The sequence below is a fragment of the Oryza sativa genome, chromosome 2 (genome assembly GCF_034140825.1).
Source record: "Oryza sativa Japonica Group chromosome 2, ASM3414082v1".
In the NCBI taxonomy this organism is placed as follows: domain Eukaryota; kingdom Viridiplantae; phylum Streptophyta; class Magnoliopsida; order Poales; family Poaceae; genus Oryza; species Oryza sativa.
The window spans coordinates 30,585,524-30,607,293 of NC_089036.1; the positions used below are offsets into that span (position 1 = coordinate 30,585,524).

The following is a 21,770-nucleotide window of genomic DNA, read 5'->3' on the forward strand; positions in this document are numbered from 1 at the left end:
TGTATCTATTGAAGTTTAGTGAAAAACTAAACACATACTTTTTCCGTCCCAAAATATAAGAATCTATTACTGGATCCGGATAAGACATTTTCAAGTACTACAAATCTAGAAAGCCAAATATAAGAATTTAGAACCGGATGAAATATTTTTTAATACTATGAATTTGGACATACTATCTGTCTAAATTCTTATATTTTAGAACGAAGAGATTACATATTTTTGATAACTCTATAATTTAAAATGACATCAACCCCGTCACGACAAAGCGGTGTGCGAGTGAGACCTCCGCGAGGGGCAGAACAGTCAATCGGCTCGGGCCGCCACTTGGCGAAAGGACCGCGCACGTGGCGCCCGCCCTGGATCCCCCTTATCTCGGACGCAAATTACGGTCCTGCCCCTCTCTCTCGAGCAAAAAGCGCAAAAAGGGCACCCCGGGTGGGGCCCACCGCCCCCTCCTCCTCATCCACCTCCTCTCCCCTCCCCCCACTCGCTGCTCGTCTTCTCGTTCTCTCGCTCGCGCATCGTCTCTTGTGCTTCTCCACCTGTTGTTCCATTTTCTCCTCGCTTATCTCTTCCTCGCTCGCTCTCCCTTTCGCGCACCAGAAAAGTCGTTTTTTAATTTTCGAGTTTCCGTGGAAGATTCTCGATACCTGTCCCTCGTCGTCGTCCTCCTCCGCCGGCCGCCGCCGACGACCGCAGCAGGGGTGGATCCGGGGCGGCGCCGATTCGGTGAGTCCGGTCTCGCGAGCTCGAGCTGTTTGTTTGTTTGTTTGTTTGGTGGGGATTGGATTGGGTTGGATTTGCGTTGTGTAGGCTAGCCGCATCAGCGCCGCTTGTTTGGTGGATTTCGTGAGCTGCTGCTGGATTAGGGGGCTGGGATTGGGATTGGGAGGGGGGATGGATCATGGATGTCGGTGGATTGGGGGGGATTGGGTTTGAGTGTTCGATTTCGAGTCCGCTTGATCGTTTCTGTGGTGTTCCAGGGTGTTTGGTGTTGGGGAGTCTGAACTGATTTTTTGGTTTTCTTTCTTTTTGCGGACACTTCACGCTTTCTCTCGTGTTGCGTGGAGCGTACGTGAGTGGTTTTTGGTCCGGCTTTAGCTTTGAGCTGGACTTTAGCTGCTCAGAATTTGATTATTTTTCTTTCTCTAATTGGAGTACATACAAGTACGATGGCTTAGCATGTTTCAGTATCCAGTTCAGTTTTCAACTAGAAAATATTAACAATTTCATCCCCTCTGCCCTTTTGTCTACTGACATAATAGTCGTGTAGCGGCAACTGCGGTTAGATGCAGAAAGGAAGCCCTTTTGTATTCTTAAATTTGGATAATCTTAAAAAACAAAATAACATTTCTCTTGCTTATTTGAGTGGCTCAGAAAGTTTGTTGCTTTTATCCACACACGGCATGCTTTATATGATCAGAGAAGTGGGGTTAGTGCTATTTAAAACTTAGGATTAGTCCCGATAAAATTGTTTGTATTGTGGAGATGCATGCTTGTTGATTTACATGATTAGTGCTCAGAAAAGGTGCCCTTTTGATATGCAAAATAGGACATACCAGCGTCAAAAATAAAGGGACATAATAAAATGAGCAACCAGGATCATTGTTGGATGCACAGCTGGTGAAGTCCTATTTGTATTGCCGCTTCTAGCTCTTGCCCATGCATGCTAATAAGCCATCCCATGCTGGTACGAAAAGTGACTTTTATTAACTCAGAAATGCTATCAACTGCAGCTAGCATTTGTTTGCTGCATAGCTCCATGTTGCTAATTTCATGTTTTTCCATTGTTATCAGATGCATTGTACTGCTCTCTGCTAGACTTGTCTAGTGAATTGGTGTTATTGACCCTTATTTTTTAAACATGGATACTTTTTTCCCCCTTATATGCTTTACAGAGAACATGCGCTTACAGGTTACAGACTGACAGTACATAGGATAGAAGATAAAACCGTAACATTTACCAAGAAAAACTTCCTGCAAGTAGTTTTGTGCCCTTCTATTTCAGAGACTTTTGAGTTCTTTATGCCCTTGCTAGCAAATCTTGGGTGGGATAATAAAACTCAAAACTCTTCACAAATTGTTATACGCTACCTATATTTTAAATTGTTACTAAGTCAATGAATATATTGATTGCTCTTGTTGTGATACATTTGAAATGTTTCTGTTGGTTGCAGAGCAATTCAAGTGGTTCATTTCATGGCCTGTATCAATATACTTATATATCTCCAACACTTACCAAGGAATGGAAACAAACTCATCATGTAACATGGGCTGCAAAATCTGTCCCTTCTTTTCTAATTTGAAGTGTGCACATATTTGCTATATTTTCCATTAAAAAAATATACTACTCTCTTTCCATAATGTTCAATTATAAGTTTGTTGTTTTGTTGTTACTGATTTTTGTTTTTGGCTTTTTGCACACCAGTATCCTGGTAGGATCCCACTGAATTCAACTGTTGAACAAAAAGCCAGGAAGGTGGCTGTTCTTGTGGCACTCAGTGCTAGTGGAAGTGCTCCAGTACTGTACAGGACCATGGATGCTCTTTGTGATTTCTGCAGGGAGCAAAGGTCAATGGTCTATTGCCGATCAGATGCAGCATCCTTGTGCTTGTCGTGTGATCGTAATGTGCATTCAGCCAATGCCCTTTCCCGACGCCATACAAGAACCCTTCTTTGTGATCGTTGTGTTGGACAGCCTGCAGCAGTCCGTTGTCTTGAAGAGAACACCTCACTTTGCCAAAACTGTGACTGGAATGGACATGGGGCAGCATCCTCAGCTGCTGGGCATAAAAGGCAGACCATAAACTGTTACTCGGGGTGCCCATCGTCGGCAGAGCTCTCGAGAATCTGGTCCTTTAGTATGGATATCCCAACTGTAGCTGCGGAGCCAAACTGTGAGGAAGGAATAAACATGATGAGCATTAATGACAATGACGTCAATAACCATTGTGGTGCTCCAGAAGATGGCCGCTTGTTGGATATAGCTAGCACAGCACTCATGAGTGATTTACCTACAGGAGACAAGTTCAAACCTTTAATAGGTTCTTCTTCAGGAGATGGGATGAATCTTCTGCCACTTAATTCAGATCAGCCAGCTGAGCCAGTTTCAACGACGCCTAAGGTGCATGCTTCTCATTCCCCTCCAAAACCTATTCAAGTATTCTGCTAAGTTTCTGCATAGGTCATAACATATTGCATGGACATATTATTACACCAAATGTTCACACTGCGTGGTTGCGGTTTCGACCATGTACTTTGTTTTGGTATTCTTCTAGAAGTGAACGTTCGAAGGGAAAACTTTCTGTAGTTTGACCAATGGTACAATGACCATCTTTTGGTCATTATTTATTACTGTTTGCTACTTTCTTAAGAGTTCCACACTGTCAAAGCTTTCCTGGTGTTTTTCTCCTGCCGAGCAAGTTACTCTTATCTTCTAATAATTTTACCATTGAATGTGAATTCACCTAGATCTTATAATTCCCTAATGATGATGGTTGAACAATTGCTGCAGTTGGAATTTGTGTATTTCCAATATCATTATTCATGAAAATGTCATCTGCGATGCCTGTCATTATGGTGTCACTGCGTGCTTATCGAAACTTGGTTGCATAATTCAGGCACCCTGTGTCACAGACAAAGATATGTTCAATGATGGGAGCGTATATGGAGACTTCTGTGTGGATGATGCTGACCTAACATTTGAGAATTATGAAGAATTATTCGGTACCTCTCACGTTCAAACAGAACAACTCTTTGATGATGCTGGAATTGACAGTTATTTTGAAATGAAGGATGTGCCAGCAGATGAATCTAATGAGGTCCGTACCTTTCTGCATATAGTCTTTTTATCTGCTGTGTTTGTTGTAGGAAAAGAGCTCTGTTTTGCTATTTCTGACCTTCCCGCCATAATCAGGGTTAATCTCGTTTTCCTCCATTTGTGCTTATATCGAGTTGACCCTACCATTTTACTGAGAATCATTAAATGATTGATTGGGTTAATTAGGAGTGGAATGTCTGCATATCTCATCGTCCATTTTATGGCTATTAATTATTTTACTAAAATTTTGGTATGACTGTTATACTTTCAGCAGCCCAAACCTGTGCAGCCAGAATGTAGCAATGTCGCATCTGTTGATTCTGGGATGTCAAACCCAGCTGCAAGGGCTGATTCCAGCCATTGTATTCCTGGTAGGCAGGCTATATCCAACATATCCCTTTCCTTCTCTGGTTTGACTGGTGAAAGCAGTGCTGGATATTTTCAAGATTGTGGGGTATCGTCAATGATCCTTATGGGTGAGCCACCCTGGCATCCTCCTGGTCCTGAAAGTTCATCTGCTGGAGGCAGCAGAGATAATGCTCTTACACGGTACAAGGAGAAGAAGAAGAGAAGAAAGTAAGTGCATCTTACTGTGCTTTTTCAGTTTTTTGAAAGTAAGTTCATACTAGTACTTGATATGCCATGGTTAAATGCATTACAGCTAAGAATGTGGCTGCAGTATCATTCAATTTTCAGATTTGGAATTCTATATTAAAAAGCTTACTGTGCCAAATCGATATTTTCGTATACACGTGATCATTTTAGACATGTGGATGCTTGCTCCTAGTGTGAATGCTACTTTATGTTTTTCTTAAAAGAAGTTATTATATGGCCTTTCTTCACATATTTTCTTCTTAACAGATTTGACAAGAAGATAAGGTATGCTTCTCGTAAGGCTAGGGCAGATGTGAGAAAAAGGGTCAAAGGACGGTTTGTAAAGGCTGGCGAAGCATATGACTACGATCCGCTGAGCCAAACAAGAAGCTACTAAAGCCTTTCACTCGATTGGTTTCGTCCAGTGTTCAAGTAGCAATTTTCAGCAGCTGATTTGATGTTGGTTGCACGGCAAGCATGATCACTGGAGAACACAAGCAATTGCGGCAGACCTTGCAATTGAAAACGGGGAAAGGAAACCAAACGCTGTGATCAAATCAAATTAATGAAATAAAAAAGGAAAAAATAGGATGCAAACATGCGAGAAGCTCATGGATGGTAATGCTCCATTTTCTCCTGTACAGTTCATGCATCTTCAGTTGCTTCTGGTTGAGATGTCTGAATCACTCTCTACCATCTGTGCATTAATCAAATACAAATACATGGGCCTACCGCACGACGACGAACGCACCTGCTTCTGTTGTGATGTTTTGTGTTGCGGCTGTCAGGCTGGATCTCTAGGTAACATGATTAATTATACTACTGATGGAATTTGCACCGCTGTAATATTATTTACGAATCACAATCTGCCGTGGGATTGTTCTTCTGTCGTGTATGTATGTGTATATAGATGGATGGCTGTTAAGAAAATATTGTGACGATTATAAAGTTTACCTTTGTAAATGATAGTAAAATGCTGCATTGATCTGTAGGGTGAGCATAGAGCTTTATTCAAATTGAGACGTGATCAAACATGCGTGCTAATTTGGTAACCTAAATTGAAATCAAATATGCATGCAACCTAAGTAGATCACTAACTCGATCTAGCGCGAGGCTGCTGTCTCCTCTGTCAAACTGACATGAACGGTAAATCTAGCGCGAGGTCGCCGTCCCCGGGATCCGCCGTGTCTGAGGCCAGCGTGCAAGAATCCAAGCTCGACGCGAGAGCGTCGGCGAGAGGGTGCTGCGGCGGCGGCGGCGACTCTGACTCCGCGACGCCGCCCTCCATGGCCGCCGAGTCAGCGGCCGGCGGCGGGCAAGTGGCGCCCGTCTCGGCGGCGGGGACCAAGCCGCTCAGGCGGTGGTGCTTGATCCGGCAACCGACCGAGATGCGCGAGGCGCGGCCATCGACGACCGAGCGTTGGACGTGGCGGTGGAGGAGCATGGTCCCTTCGGCGCCGCGGGCGGCGAAGGAGTCGTGGTCGACGGCGGCGAAGACGGTGATTCGGTAGACGCGCCGGTGGCGCCGCACGTCGCGGGAGCGCCCCAGCGGCGTGCACCCTTCGGCGGCACGGCGCTGCCTGCCGGAGTCGACGTACCGGAGGCGCGCGTTCTCCTTGGGCGTACGGTGCCTGACGGCGGGGCAGGCAGCAAACCTGCCCCTAGCCGCCGCACACAACGGTGTGGCCGGCGGCGGCGGCGGTGTCGTCGTCTTCCCCGTCACGATCTGGATCCTCTTTTCACAAAACGGTGACCCGTCGTAGCCGCTACTTCCTTCGATCGGGTGCCATCGTCCCAGCAGCATGTCAAACTCCTTGGGATCGTCGATGGCTGTGATATCCATCGATCCTGATTCCATGGGATCGTCGATGGCGAGTAGCGGCGACGAGGAGGACGGGAGATAAGATTAATTCTGATCGATCGGGATCGATTCACTAGATGCATTGGATGATCTTATATGGCAACGCGTCCTCGTTGGCATAAAGTTAGAATCGGACCGGGAATCCTGGATGGGCTAGCTATGCATGCATGGAACCACCACCCGCGTTTCCTGCTTAACTATAACATTTAACGCTAATGACGGCTAATTAGGGAAGATTATGAAGATTTTCTCTTTTTTTTTTAGATTTTTTACTAACAGATTGAAAATTTTTTAAGTTAGATTCGAAAACTTTCGATTTAAGATTTAAATTTTTAAGTCAAATTTTGAAAACTTTCAACTCGGATTTGAAAACGTTCAACTCAAGATTTGAAAACGTTCAACTCAGATTCGAAAGCTTTTAACTCGAGATCGAAAACTTTCAAGTCCAGATTTGAAAAAAAATGAAAATTTTCAACTTGAGATTTGAAAATTTGAAAACTTTCAACTCGATATTCGAAAACTTCCAAATCCAGATTTGAAATATTTGAAAACTTTTAACTTGATATTTGAAAATTTTCAACTTGAGATTTGAAAACTTTCAAATCCAAATTTGAAAAAATTAAAGTTAAGATTTAAAAATTTTCAAGTTATGGTTTAAAACTTGCTAATTGGCGTGAAAAAAAAATCAAAAAAAGAGAGAGAAAAAACGAAAAAGAATCGCGAAAAAAAGAGAAAAAGACGCAAAAGAGACATGGTGGGGGCCGCGCGCGCCATATCGATATCTGGCGCGCACGCGCCAATTAGCAATCCTGCCGCTTTGTGCGATTTGGGGTGAGTGCATCGTCAATTCAGGCCGTCCGCTTCGGGCGGTGTGGTGTTCTAGTTTGTTATTAACGAGTCATGACTCATTAGTATACAGTTGTAGTTTGTTATTGGAAATTAGTGTTATGCCTAATGTCCTATTTTAAAAAAATTAAGATGAAGTTTTCAGCTTCCGGTTTTTACGAAATTGCTCCCGATCAGTCGATCGGAGGGAGGGAGCGAAATCGGTCGCTCCCCCCCATCCCCACACACACGCGCGCACGTGCCGCCCTGGCCCACCACATGTCCGTGACCGAACCTACCACGTGTTTCCACCACATACTCCGTTGCAAAAATCACCACATATTTTGGAATTCAAGTAGTGTACACATAATGTTTCACTATATATATATATACCTAATGTTGTAGTGAATTGAAACATTCTTTTGTTAAGGGAATTCGTTTCATTTTTTGTTCCACAAAAATGTTTCACCTAGTGTATTTATAATGTTTCACTGTGTAAGGATCAAATCTTGCAGTGAACTAAAATATTGTTTTTATATAAGGTGAAACAACGCCCGATTTAAACAATTGAAACATTTCAATTTAGTGAAACAATTCCGATATACTTGTTGGAACAGTATGCAACATTTAAAAATAATTCAATAATAAGCTAATTTTTTTTGTTGGAATATATCCATGTGTGATCTTGTTTTAAAGATTTAATTGCAACGAATTTAATGGTGCAATCAGATCATAATTTAGATAAATAATTTAAGAGAAAAAATAGTTTAAAGTGATTTTGCACACATGCATCTTGCATCTTGCTGACATCAGCATAATGGCGCCGGATTTTCCTACCCCAGGATCGAGCACCCGATTCTGAGTTGCGTCTGACATCAGCATAATGGCGCCGGATTTTCCTACCCCAGGATCGAGCACCCGATTCTGAGTTGCGTCCTGGTTTTTATGTAGTTCATTTTGTGGCTTTTATATCTAAATTGATTGGAGTAGCTAGAGATTGTTAAAGCTTAGAAGCTCCCAAAGAGCCCGCTCCTCTCTTATCATTTTCAACCTATGTTAACATGGTAAGAACACAAAACATGAAAACTATTATAAACCCTCGAGAGAATGTCTACTTATTATTTAAATGCCACTCAAATATTAACTATTTAAAAGATTCGTATTTTTCCTTTCATCACCTTAATTTTTTGTCCGTGTATTCGACCGTAAACCTGTACATCCTAATTCGATTGTGTTAGGGATGGAAGAAATCGCAAAAAAAAAAAAAAGAAACCCACTAAACCACCCACGGATTTGCAGCCGATTCATCACAGATTCACCTCGTTGGGAAGCCAATTCATCACAGATTCAATCACAAGGGGAAAATCAACTAAAAAGAGAAAAAAATGAAAAACAAATCTCTTAAAAATTCATCACAAAGAGAGGAGCCCTAGCGTGCCCGCCACCGCCACCAGCTCGTCGCTGTCGTGTCCGCCACCGCAACACCTGCTCCAACCGCCGCCTACTCCTGCGCCCAACTAGGAGGAGGTCGTAGCCGCTGCCGGGGAAGGGGGCTGCCTCAATGAGGAGAGGAGGACGGGGTGGAGCCGGTGGTCGACTGGACCGACGCGGGAAGCCGACGTCGCCGCCGGATCCGCCCGTGGGAAGCCGCAGGAGGGCACCTCCACCGCCGCTGCTCACGGTGGGGGAGGGCACCGCCACAGCCGCTTGGAGAGGGCGTCGTCGCCGCCGCTGCTCGACCACCGCAAGAGGGGGATGGAGGAGGAGGTCATCACCGCTGCCGAGGAAGGGGGCCACCGCAACGAGGAGAGGAGGACGGGGTGGAGCCGGTGGTCGACCGGAGCGGCGCGGGAAGCCGCTGCGCGCGCGCGGGAGGGGGGGAGGAGGGCGCCGTCGCCAGGCTCTGTCGCCGCCGCGGTCGCTTTGAGAGAGAGGAAGAGGATCGGGGGATTGGGCTGAAATAGATTTAGGGTTAAGGGTTTGGTTGACCGCTATTTATAATGGTCGTGGATCCATCGGTCCCAGCTTCTCCCGCATGGGGCCATCGCACTATTGGGCCGTATATTTGGGCCGGGCTAAAATCAGTGCTTTTTCCATCTCAATAATTTTAAGTATTTTTCTATTTCGTAAATATGAGAATTTCTATACCATAAGAGTCAATTTTATAGAGAAGTCCTTGAATTTTAAGGATATTACTAAACACACTATAATCTAGGCATATGAATTCCTAGGAAGGTTTAAATTGATGTACTAAAAAGCAAAAGTACCAAAGTAGTATGAAAATAACTTCGGTTAAAAATAAATATTTTTAGTTATAATACACTATAGCGAAACACGGGCATTTTGCTAGTAGTTATAAATTTCTTTAAAAAAATCAACAGGATAAATTAATGTGATAGATCAATCCACAATCATGCAATGCATCTAAATGTCGCAATGAAAAAAAAATTTGACCGTGAATAAATATGATAGTTTAATTTGTTTTTTCTTTTCTTTTTTGTAATTTGTAGAAATTGAATTTTAAATTGTACTTCCTCTGTTTTACAATGTAAGACTTTCTAGCATTGCCCATATTCATTTAGATGTTGTATGTGGACAATGCTAGAAAGTCTTACATTTGTGAAACGAAGGGAGTATATATGTTTGTAGAGTGATATATCACATGTTAATATATCTTCTTAATTTAACAATTTAAGTATCATACAAACAACAAGGGGTCATCTCCTCGAGAGTTTAAAATCCACTCTCCACAAAACACACCATTGCCGACATAAATCTACAATTTATTTGTTATTCTGGATCATTTTACTCTAAAAAAAATAAAAATTTGATAACGCCTCCAAATCCCCCTTTCCCCCCTTTTGCTCCAAAGATAACACGCCATATATACAAAATCGTCCGTTTCTGTTTTACGACTCAGACCGACATGAACGCGAAATCTAGCGCGAGGATGCCGTCCCGGGGATCCGTCGCGTCGGATGCTAGGGTGCAAGAATCCAAGCTCGAGGCAAGAACGTCGGCGAGAGGGTGCTGCTGCTGCGGCGGCGGCGGCGGCGACTTCAACTCTGCCTCGCTCCCCATGTACTCCGAGTCATCGGCGGCCGGCGGCGGGCAACCGGCGTTTTCCGCCGTCTTGGCGGCGTCGGGGACCAAGCCGCTGCGGCGGAGCTGGATCCAGCGGTCCCTCATGATGGCCGAGGTGCGGCCGTAGACCGAGCGGCTGATCTTCCTCCAGCTGCCGCCGGTGTGGCGGTGGAGGCGCACGAGCTCCTCGTCGTCGCGGGCGGTGAAGGGGCGGTGGTAGACGTCGCGGGCGAGGTGGTGGCGCCACCTGGCGCGGCACGAGTCACCGGAGCGCCCAGGCATTTCCCTGGCGACCTTCCACCATTGCCGGAAGAGGTTCTCCTTGGCGAGCCGCCGCAGCCGCTCGTCCTCCTCCGCCGTCCACTCCCGCTCGGGCAGCCGCCGCCGGCGGGAGCACCTGCACTTCGCCGCCGCCGCCGCCGCCGCCGCCGTAGCCATGGACGTCTCTCCTCCTCGGGATCGTGGTTGGTTGCAGCGAGAGCAAGGGTATCGTCCCAGCTGCATCTTCTTCCTCATGGACATCTTCTCGATCAACAATCTCTCTTCTCGCCATTGCGATCGATTGCTACTCTCTCCTCGCCGTCCCCATCGCCACTGCTTGCTACTTCCATCGATCATCAGTTGAAAAAAATCCACCGGCACCGCCGGTATCGCCATCTCCTCCTTCTCCTCCTCCATCTCGATCCCTTAATTCGGATTGGGGTAGAGACGACGACGAGAGATTGATTGGTTATGATCGAAATTGATTAACCGCAGATCATCATATATGGCGAACAGAATTGGAACCGGATCGGAGTCGTATCGCGCTAGGACTTGTAGATCTTGTGTTGCCTTATTGGGCCGTAAGTGCTCGGAGATTTGGGCTGAGCCCATTGTTAGTTTGGGCCATCCGCACCGGGTGGCGCGCCGTGTGCCGCTGTTTCCTCCCGAGTTTGATACGAAGCAACCGACCCGTGTAAGCTACTCCACCATGTTAGTTATTATTATGGCGATATGCATGGTGGGTGGCTATCTCGATGAATTTTACATAGCTGACCTACTTGTTAGTACTAACGACTTCGCTAGAACCGCAACTTTGAATGAGCTTAGCTGTAATCTTATCTGAAGGCAATGCAAACTAGTGCTATGTTGAGTTGTTGAAAATTCGGAGGCTACGGGGATACGGCTAAAGCGGAGTACTCGCACTCACACTCACACTCACCATCGACTGCGTGCAATTTATCTCGTCGCCACCGCCACCGTGCGTGGTCCACCTATTTTGATCTCCCTTTTTGCTAAACAGACGATCAGCTCTTGGTTCCCAAACAATCTCACAACCCTGGAACAAACCATGCACCGAAACGTCGCTTAAATCCAGCGAGAAAACCAACCAACCACTTCTTTTTTCGTGAACGCATAAAAAAATTACACGTCAACATATTAGTAGAAGAAAACCGGCCAACCACACCACCTCGCGTGCCGGCGTGCCGCCACTACCACTCGCGTCGTGTCGCGTTCGTGCTCGTGGCCGCGTAGCGGAGTACGCTGCTGCGCACGCATTGATTTCATCCCACCATCTCGTGGTACGTACACGTCCGTCTCCGTCCCCATGGCGCGCGGCTAAAACGAGCTCTCGACCCCCGAAATAGCCCGGCACAAACACGCACCACCCGCCCGCGCGCCTACGCCTACCGCGCAGGAGGCAGGGCGAGCGAGCGGCCTCCCTCCCTCGCTGCTGCCGCGCGAGCGCGCCGACGCTGCTCGATCTTGGTTTTCGCCTGTCCGGGGGCGGGCGAGATGATGAAGCTGCGTTGGTGGCGGGTGGACGCGTCGGAGGTCGCGGCCGTAACGGCGATGGGCGTGTGGGAGGCCGTCCTCGCCGGCGGCGGCAGGAGGTTCCTCAAGAGGAAGGACAGCGACGCCGGCGAGACTGGTTCGTATTCGTATCGTATCGTACCGTCGATCGCCCGATCAATTTCATTTCTCACCAAACTCTTGCGCGTTTGTTGGGTTCTTCGTGGAAATCCCACCTTTTGCGCGGTTTTAGCGTTCGTGCGGTTTGGTTCGTCGGTCTTTTTCTCCGCATTTCAAGAGACGAGATCTTTTAGGCCAGTTTGGTGCATTTTTTGGTGAAATGCGGTGTAAAAACTGCTCCTTTTCTTTTGCACTTGCAGTTACTCTGCTCCTAGTTGCTCTTGCTCTTGCTCTTGCTTTTGTGCGTGTGTGTGAAGATTTTGGTGCTGGAAATAGCACGAAAGATGCTCCCTTTCGTGGTTGGTTACCATTCCATTCGAACGGCGAGGTTGTTGCTCGACATGTTCATGTCATCATCGCATCGAACTTGCTTGCGTGCACTAGACCACGAGTGATGTCTTCTTTGGTTTTCATGGGAAAAAATCGTCTCCTGCATGGCAAATATTCTGTGAGCAAATTTAGGAAAGGAACCGAAGCAGCTGAGCATTTTCTTCTTGTTCTTCAGCGATTCACGACACACTCACTCACTCCTGCTAGAGCCCATTTTGCATCTCCTGGTGTTGGCCCCTTGTGTTGCTGCTTCTCGGTGTTGCTGCTGCGCCCGTGCCCCCCCTGAAATCAGTGGTCGTCCTGCTCTGTCGCTTTCGCCTACATGATGAAATGGTTGAATGATTCCCTGCAACGAAGGACATGCAGGTGACAGTGTTGGCATGTGAGCTTCTGAACGTTGCTTGGCACCTGGCGCACGCAGCGAATGGAAACACGATCACCACAGTGGTGTTATTAGGATTAAGGAACAGCTGGGTTCTTGTTTGTTTCAGTTACAGTAGGAATTTGGCGTAAGGTCTCTGACTGACCCAGTCAAGCTGGGATATGACTGAACATATAGTATATCATACGAACTCGTGATAAATTATTATGATCCATTCTTTAACCTAATCCAAGGAAATTAAGTGCTGCAGTTCCCTGCATCAATGGTTAATCATGAAAAAGTGACCATTTTTCGATCGCTTCCTGACTGACTTTTGAACAAAGCAGGTCGTGCGTTGGAGGAGTTGCGGAGTTCATTGTACAATGAAATGCATAGCTCAGAAGGGGCCAAGCGACAGCAGCAGCGGTTCTGTGGACCAAGTGTTGCACTGACATTTAATTTTGCTGTTGCTGTTGGTATCATCATGGCAAACAAAATGGTAGTAATATTTTTTTTTAAAAAAAAAGTGTACAGTTTTTTGTATACTCGTGCAAATTTTTTTTTTTGGTCTACAAGGAAACATGATTGTTCACACACAGGATCTACTGTCTTTGTAGGTGATGGGGAGTGTTGGGTTTAAGTTCCCAATTGCACTATCGCTAATTCATTACGCGGTTGCATTTGTTCTAATGGCCATCCTTAAGACGATGTCCATGTTGCCAGTTGCTCCTCCTTCTAAATCCACACCTTTCTCTTCTTTATTTGCTTTGGGTGCTGTAATGTCTCTCTCCACTGGGCTTGCTAATGTGAGCTTAAAACATAATAGGTAAACAAGATTCTATTTGACAGCGAACTGCACTTGCATTTTATGTTCTGTCATATTGACTTTATATGCTTTATGTGTTCTCAGAATTTTCCGCTGTTCAGTGTAGGTTTTTATCAAATGGCTAAGATTGCTGTAACTCCAACAATTGTTGTGGCTGAATTTATGATTTTCCAGAAAAGGGTTTCCTCTCAAAAGGTAGGCTTTGACGAAATGTGCCTCTTACGCTATTCTGTACTACTGCTATCACATGGTATCACAGTAATTTCAACTCTGCACTCATTAAGCACAAAAACAGGCAAGAAAAATATTAAAATCTAGAAGAAAAAAAAATTAGTGTGCATGCTTTCTTCTCCCTCTACCAGACTGCACTCACGATATCTGTGTGCATGTTTTTGCTTGTGGGAGTGCTAACCTGTTGTTTTTTCTTGTCCAAATCTGTCTCCAACATTGCAGGTTATCACACTGGCAATTGTGTCATTTGGAGTGGCCGTAGCCACTGTTACTGATCTAGAGTTCAATTTCTTCGGTGCTGTTGTAGCATTGGCTTGGATTGTTCCTAGTGCAGTAAACAAAATTCTATGGTCAAATTTGCAACAGAGTGGAAATTGGACTGCCCTTGCGTAAGCTCTGAATTTACTTCCAATCTCTTGTTACATGTTTTACCTCACTAAGTAATAAGGATTGTTTAACCAGATTGATGTGGAAGACAACTCCGGTCACGATATTTTTCTTATTGGCACTGATGCCTTTGTTGGATCCCCCGGGCTTGCTGCTGTTTGACTGGAACTTCAGGAACAGCTTAGCTATTATCATTTCTGCTTTGTTTGGCTTCCTACTCCAATGGTCTGGCGCTTTGGCACTTGGGTGAGATATAATACATCACTTTACGTAATTGTGCTGGCTTCAATCATTCAAAATGGCTCTTTTTTTCCCAGGATTTGTGGTCAACCCTGCTTTCTTATCTTTCTTTTTTTTTTCTTTGTATCTTGCAATGAGTGTGATATCTGAAATAAATAATTTCCCATGGACCATATGACATTCCTAGTGGCGTGCAGAGTCCGATAAACGATAGAGTTACATCTTACTACGGGTGTGTTTAGTTCACACCAAAATTAAAAGTTTGGTTGAAATTGGAACGATGTGATGAAAAAGTTGGAAGTTTATGTGTGTAGGAAAGTTTTGTTGTGTTGGAAAAGTTGGAAGTTTGAAGTAAAAGTTTAGAACTAAACAAGGCCTACATAGGATTGCAATTGATGTAACCTAGCTTCTAGTTTTGGCATCTTGTTGGGGGAGAGGATCATGAAAATGACGTGAATAAGATAGATGACCTGCACGTTTGATTTCTTCAGTCACACTTCAACTGAAATTTAAAGCTTCCATTAATTATAAGTAGCTGATAATTCCACATTCAAGGTCTCTCAGGTTGTTATGATGCTCAAATGTACTCTCTCTGGTTTTTAATGTTTGACGCTATTGACTTTTAAACACATGTTTGATATTTTTTCTTGTTCAAAAGAAATATAGAATTATCATTTATTTTGTTGTTATTTGTTACCTCATAACTATGGCTTTTTTGTATATATGTATAGTTTTTAAAATAAGACAAGTGGTAAAGGTATGTTTAAATGCCAACAATGTCAGCCATTAAAAACTGAAGGGAGAAACGTCCTGGGGTTTTCCGGCTAGCTTCACAAGGTGGTGGGTTAGACGACCTGGGTTCGAAGCCTCACCCCTCCTAATTATTTGATATTAGGTCCTTCCCTAATACTTGTGTTTTTCATTAAAAACTGAATGAGTAACATTTTCAGCTTGTTGGAGACAGAGATTAGCACACCACATCATGTCAACTATCAAGAAGTCCTATTTATCATGTACCATACTATTGGTTCCTGAAAACAGTTTGGCCATGCATCACTTTTCAGTCATGGCTGCAACAATCACTCCATTTCTGCAATAAAATGCAGCTTGGAGATCACTTCTAACTAACTTGCTCTTGATCGTTGCAGCGCAACATCAGCTCTGTCACACGTTGTGCTGGGGCAATTCAAGACCATAGTCATAATGCTCTCAGGTTACCTGATCTTCAGCTCGGATCCTGGAATCACCAGCATCTGCGGAGCCATCGTCGCTCTCGGTGGCATGTCCGTCTACACCTATCTGGGTCTGAAAGAGTCGACGACAACCGGGAAGAAACCGCCTTTAGCACAGAAGCCCAAAGCTGCTGGGGATGGTGAGAAGCCTGGTTTGGAGCATGAGGATTCTGTATGAGCTGACGAGGATTATTCATCCTGGTTGGTCGATTGTACTATAAGCATACTTAGGTGATTCTCCAAGAGTTGTACGCCATTGCTGAGTCCATTGTACATAGAAACACTTCATGATTTTACCCTTTTACAGTTCTTAAAAAGTTCAAAAACATTGCCTCACAATTCTCTTCGTTTCTTTTTTCTTGCTGATAAGTTCCACAGTTGATGTCACGTAAGATGAAGAACATGTCAGCATGTCACATAGGATAGGAACCACGTAGGAGGAAACCACGCTCTAAACCATTCGGGAAGGTAAATTGGTCCGGTTTTAATAATTGACGGAGCATCTATACCCGGTTTTGTAGTTCATGAACATGAATTGGACTCGGCCTGCAGATTGAGGGAGAATATATGAACCTTTTGCCATATTGTTTTTCTAAGTTGAAACGGGGGACGCGTGCGAAACTGGCCCATTATTTCTTTGGATCAATATACTCAAGTTTTGGGCCGGCCTGGCCCATCTAGCAAGCGAGGTAGTTATAGCTCTCTCGCCGAGGGCCCGAGGCCCAGCATTAAAACGAGCGGCTCTTTCCCCTCTCCGCCCTCTCTCTCTCTCTCTCTCTCTCTCTCCCATGGCGAAGAAGGGCGCGCCGCGCAGGCAGCCGCCGCCGCCGCCGCCTCGGCAACTGGCCGCGGGGAAGAAGGGGAAGGCCTCCCCGAAGGCGGCGAAGAGGGCGGCGCCCAAGAAGCAGAGGCTGCTCGAGTCGTCCTCCGACGACTCCGAGCTGGAGCAGCAGCAGGGGCAGCTTCAGGAGGTGGAGTCCGGGTCAGACCTCGACGTCCCCTCTGATTCCGGCGCCGAGGAGCTCTCCGACTCGGACGACGCCTCCTTTGAGGGAGGAGACAGCGGCGACGAGGAGGAGGAGGAAGACGATGAGGATGGCGACGACGACCCCCTCGCTGACGACTTCCTCGCCGGCAGTGACGACGAAAGTGGTAATGCACGGATTACTATTGAATCGAATTAGCTTTAACAACGTGCTTTTCAGCCTTTTCCCCATCAAGTCATTCGATTGTAGCATTCACGCGAGCTAGTATTGTAATAATCGATAATGGGAATGCAATGCTGTATTGTACATCTAGGGGAATATCTATTGATGATTGTATTGTGTTTTGTAGACGGAGGAGACGACTCTGGTGTGGACTCAGATGAGTCTGATGACTTAGAGGCGAAGTCGCGAGCGATTGATGAAGAGAAAGAGAAGGCAGAAGAAGAGGCTGAGGAGGAGCTCAAGCTCAATATTAGATCAGAATCTGATGAGTTCCGATTGCCCACAAAGGAGGTTGATTTTTCCACCTTCTTTTATGTCTTCAGTTTTACGTGCCGCTGAAGGTCCGCAAGTGATGTGCACATATATCATAGTTTGTATGCTCTGCAGGAGTTGGAGGAAGAGGCACTTCGACCACCAAACCTGCCGAATCTTAAAAGGAGGATATCAGAAAGTGTGTTCATATATATATTTTGCATTACCAAGTTTATGAATTTTTTAGATGAATCAGAGAAAACTCAATTGAGATTTGGCATAATATTAGTGAGCTAACAAGATGTAGCTGTTCTCTTGTGTAAACTCCAAGGCACTTCGACCACCAAACCTGCCGAATCTTAAAAGGAGGATATCAGAAAGTGTGTTCATATATATATTTTGCATTATCAAGTTTATGAATTTTTTAGATGAATCAGAGAAAACTCAATTGAGATTTGGCATAATATTAGTGAGCTAACAAGATGTAGCTGTTCTCTTGTGTAAACTCCAAGGGCAAATTTAAGCTTTATAACTATGGTCATTTTGCATTGTGATAGAAGCATTGAATATTTCCCTTTCTGACTTTTCTTTCTGCCCATTGGTCTTCCCCTCTAGTTGTCCGGGTACTCTCAAACTTTAGTAAGCTGAGGCAAAAAGATGTGCCGCGAAAGGATTATGTCAATCAGCTGAAGACAGATATAATGTCATACTATGGATACAATGATTTTCTCGTTGAAGCATTTATTGAGGTGAGCTTGGTGCCGTTTGTTTCTTTCCATTGAGCTGTGCGTTTCCCCAACTGCATCAGGTTATAATTAGAAATTATTGTCTGACATGCTTATTAAAATATGATCATGGTTTACCTGCTATGAGTTAACAGTATACATATTTTTACTGCGCAGATGTTCCCAGCTGTGGAGCTTGTTGAACTACTGGAATCTTTTGAGAAAAGACCGCCTGAATGCTTACGAACAAATACATTGAAGGTAACTATTTCAGATCTCCTGATATGTATGTATGTGGTGCCATGGAATACATGATTCTTTATATGTGCTTCAGTCTTTTCTTTGCGTTCTTCATCGTCCTTACCTGCTTTGTTCATGATGTTGGCAGACCCGGAGAAGGGATCTTGCTGCTGCTCTTATACCAAGAGGATTTAATCTGGATCCGATAGGGAAGTGGTCAAAGGTATGCTTTGTTCGATCTTCTCCTTTACTCAAGTAATATATCCAACATCCCAAAGCAACTCTCCTGGTATAAATGGCAGGTAGGCCTTGTTGTATACGACTCCACCATTTCAGCTGGTGCCACTGTTGAATATATGGCTGGGCATTACATGGTACCTTCTTCTCCGATATCATTGTGTGTAGATTATTTCATTTGCTCTCCTTCCACTAATGTTGGTATTAAAAAATGTGACTACAGAAACAAGGTGCAAGTTCTTTCTTACCTGTGATGGCTCTTGCTCCTCAGGAGAAAGAGCGAATTGTTGATATGGCGTAAGATGTTTTCCTTTGTCTCATACACTTTTGGCAATTGTTCACTATCATGACTTCTAAGTTATTATGTGATCCTTTTTTTTCAATGAACATGTAATTGTAATATGCCATGTATGTAATCTAGTCATGCTGTCTTGATATACCACTTTGCTTCTGAATTTGATGATACATTCAACTGAATTAATTACCTTGAATTCATGGAATTCATGTCCTCGTTTCTGATCAGGAACTCATTCTTTTCTTGTTTCCAGGGCTGCCCCAGGTGGCAAGACTACATATATTGGAGCTCTTATGAAGAATACTGGTCAGTATGCTGCCTGTTTTTAAATACATTTTGTTCCTCCATTGGAGTAATTTTGTTTTGTGTGGTTTCTTGCCAATTGAAATGCAAATATACTGTTTTATTCATTTGTCATGCACAGGAATAATTTATGCAAATGAGTTCAATGAGAAAAGGCTGCATGGACTTTTGGGCAACATACATCGCATGGGTGTTACCAATACCATAGTTTGTAATTATGATGGTAAAGAGGTGAGCAAACAGTACAAATATTGTTAACGTGCTATCTGATAGCCGAAACACAATCAACTAATTTTATGCATTAAGAAAGAATCTTGATTTGTGGTATTTGTCAAGTACTTAGTATAATGTAACTACAGTATATTGTTTTGTACAAAACGATAACAGAATGAAAACACATTATAAGTATTGTTACATAATCTCTGACCAATAATTTTTGGTCCATTTTAATCATGGAGAAGATAAATGTCAAGTCCTAATAATTTTTGGTTGCTTGAATTGGGTGCAGCATTTTCTCATTGAAAACCTATTTTGTGATAACATTCTGTTTATTTCAGCTACCTAAAGTTCTTGGGATGAATTCGGTTGACAGAGTTCTTTTGGATGCACCCTGCACAGGCACAGGGGTAAGCATCATATAGTTCGTATAAGCTCCTACTCCTGTCATATTTTCTCATTTATTTAAACAGATGCTTACTTTTTCTGCAGACCATTTGGAAGGATCCACAAATTAAAACGTCGAAGGGCATTGAGGACATCAGAGACTGTGCTTTTGTACAAAAGGTGCATTTCTTGTATTTCTAGGTCTTGTTTAAATTGAACCTACTTACCATTTGGCATATTCCCACCTAACAATTCTAAATGCAATTCTTCTTATGTTATCGAGGAAAAGAACTGCATTCCACTCACATTATTCCAATTTTGATTCTTAACCAAGTCACTTGCTTAAAACATTATTGGTTCGTCCTCGTGTTGAGTTTGTTTTTTGGGGGTCATTTCTAAGCAATTTATATTGTGCAGTTGTGCTGATTCTTACATGGAAATAACATATAACCCCAGAATTGCTATGTTCTGTTTGCTCATTTTTATGGATTATGTTTACTTAATCTGTATTTGCTAAGCTATGTGATTGTGTTCAATCATAATTTGGTCTTTTAAGCTACACAATTTTTGTTTGGTCAGTTTTTTCTAAATCGAGCTGTTATTCTATACTGGTTGAGTACCTCAATCACCTTGAAATTGGTATGTATACCACTATTTACTGTCTAACTGATGAGTTGTTTTACAGCAATTGCTATTAGCTGCTATTGATTTGGTTGATGCCAACTCCAAAACTGGAGGTTACATTGTTTACTCAACATGTTCATTGATGATTCCAGAGGTAAGTTCATTGGCCTTGCCAGTTCAATGATAGTCAACTTAGTTTCTTGAACCTCTCTCCATTCTTGCAGAATGAAGCGGTTGTTGACTATGCCCTTAAAAAGAGAAACGTAAAGCTTGTACCTTGTGGATTAGATTTTGGGCGTCCAGGGTACTGTAAATCTCTCTCCCATGACCTGTTATGAAGAATTTCTACATTTTTATCTTATTACTATCCGTTTATCCTACAGATTCATCCGGTTCCGAGAGCATCGATTCCATACTTCTTTAGATAAAACAAGGAGATTTTATCCCCATGTAAACAACATGGATGGTTTTTTTGTTGCGAAGGTAACACCAATGCTAAACTTCATGGTGAAATATCTAATCTATTAAATAGGTTGTTTGATCAGGTGCTTATTTCATTATTAGGATGTGCTGAATGTATTGAACTCTATTATGAAAAGTTTAATTTTCTTTGCTTAGTTTGGACATACCATCTGATTAGGGTACTTCCTTTGACGCAGCTTAAAAAATTGAGCAATACGATCCCAGTGGCATCTGAGTCATCTAATGTGCCTGAAGAAGCAATTGAGAAGGCTGATCCTAGCAGTGACGATCCTCAAAAACAGCCCATTCAGTCAAAAAAACATAAAGATGTGAAGACGACGAATGAAGAGACAAGCATCCTTGATGGGGTGACTAAGGACAAAAGGCAGACACATGAGACACTCAAGAACCACAAGAAGGGTAAGAAACGCAATGGCCCTGAGAGTACTAAAATAAAGGGAGACCAGAAAGAAACACACAACGAAGAAGAGCCTACAAGTGAAAAAAAGCAGCCTGTGTCTGCTAAAATAAAAAAATCTGTTCCCAAGAGAATATCAGGTAACAAAGGAAAGAAGCTGGATACGGGCAAAGGAGAGAAGAGGAAAAGAAACTGGATGGTGAGGCGAGACTGGTGAGATAGTACAATGATGTTGTGCCTTTTCATGCCTTGGAATTGTTGTTTTCGTTGCTTTATTCTGATTTGGTGTAATGATCTTCTAACAGGGAAGCTTATAAGAAGTCGAGGAGTAAACAAGTATGAAAGGCACGGATGAAGGAGCTCTAGCCGTAGACAAATTGCAGTTAAATTTGAAAACCCACATACGGGGAAGATGTTAGAAGGAGCGAGAATACACAATTTTGGCGTTGGTTCAAGTTCGAGGCGAAGGAAAATTTTTGTTGTACTTAAGTCTAGTGAAGTGATCGTCTGTAGTTTTACCCTTTCTTTTCCGTCTTGGTTTAATGTACCAATACTAAGGCACTTCTCGGACATGAGTTATGGGAGTATGTGATTGACTTCGTCATGTTGCCTGGTAAGTACTATGCTGGCCGATGGAACAGTATGATGTTCTGCTTGCT

At 43.8% G+C, this 21,770-nt stretch overlaps 4 protein-coding genes across 10 annotated transcripts; 3 read left to right on the top strand and 1 right to left on the bottom strand.

Moving 5' to 3' along the window:
* Positions 1–492: 492 nt before the first annotated feature.
* LOC4330574 (zinc finger protein CONSTANS-LIKE 9) lies at positions 493–5,405 on the top strand. 7 transcript variants are annotated; one of them, XM_066307877.1, is made up of 6 exons: positions 493–729; positions 2,178–2,307; positions 2,429–3,124; positions 3,621–3,821; positions 4,095–4,396; positions 4,682–5,405. In XM_066307877.1, exons 3-6 carry the CDS (start codon positions 2,537–2,539, stop codon positions 4,809–4,811), a joined length of 1,221 nt encoding a protein of 406 aa, XP_066163974.1. In that variant the 5' UTR covers positions 493–729; positions 2,178–2,307; positions 2,429–2,536; the 3' UTR covers positions 4,812–5,405. The 7 variants fall into 7 exon arrangements, with proteins under 7 accessions (XP_066163974.1, XP_015627427.1, XP_015627429.1 ...); XM_015771941.3 differs by having other exon boundaries at positions 2,178–2,264; positions 4,092–4,396; XM_015771943.3 differs by having other exon boundaries at positions 2,178–2,264.
* LOC4330575 (uncharacterized) lies at positions 5,396–6,504 on the bottom strand. Its single transcript, XM_015771944.3, has one exon. It carries the CDS (start codon positions 6,270–6,272, stop codon positions 5,544–5,546), a length of 729 nt encoding a protein of 242 aa, XP_015627430.1. The 5' UTR covers positions 6,273–6,504; the 3' UTR covers positions 5,396–5,543.
* Positions 6,505–11,745: 5,241 nt separating this feature from the next.
* LOC4330578 (nucleotide-sugar uncharacterized transporter 2) lies at positions 11,746–16,080 on the top strand. Its single transcript, XM_015768653.3, has 7 exons — positions 11,746–12,096; positions 13,176–13,327; positions 13,446–13,654; positions 13,756–13,849; positions 14,108–14,274; positions 14,348–14,518; positions 15,661–16,080. The coding sequence occupies exons 1-7, from the start codon at positions 11,961–11,963 to the stop codon at positions 15,920–15,922; spliced, it is 1,191 nt and encodes a 396-aa protein (XP_015624139.1). The 5' UTR covers positions 11,746–11,960; the 3' UTR covers positions 15,923–16,080.
* A 388-nt stretch (positions 16,081–16,468) lies between these two features.
* LOC4330579 (26S rRNA (cytosine-C(5))-methyltransferase NOP2B) lies at positions 16,469–21,715 on the top strand. Its single transcript, XM_015767171.3, has 17 exons — positions 16,469–16,896; positions 17,080–17,243; positions 17,340–17,403; positions 17,820–17,953; positions 18,107–18,190; positions 18,318–18,392; positions 18,472–18,543; positions 18,630–18,703; positions 18,955–19,007; positions 19,126–19,235; positions 19,562–19,630; positions 19,713–19,787; positions 20,293–20,385; positions 20,456–20,535; positions 20,615–20,714; positions 20,891–21,324; positions 21,417–21,715. Exons 1-17 carry the CDS (start codon positions 16,533–16,535, stop codon positions 21,451–21,453), a joined length of 2,082 nt encoding a protein of 693 aa, XP_015622657.1. The 5' UTR covers positions 16,469–16,532; the 3' UTR covers positions 21,454–21,715.
* The last annotated feature ends 55 nt before the right edge of the window (positions 21,716–21,770 follow it).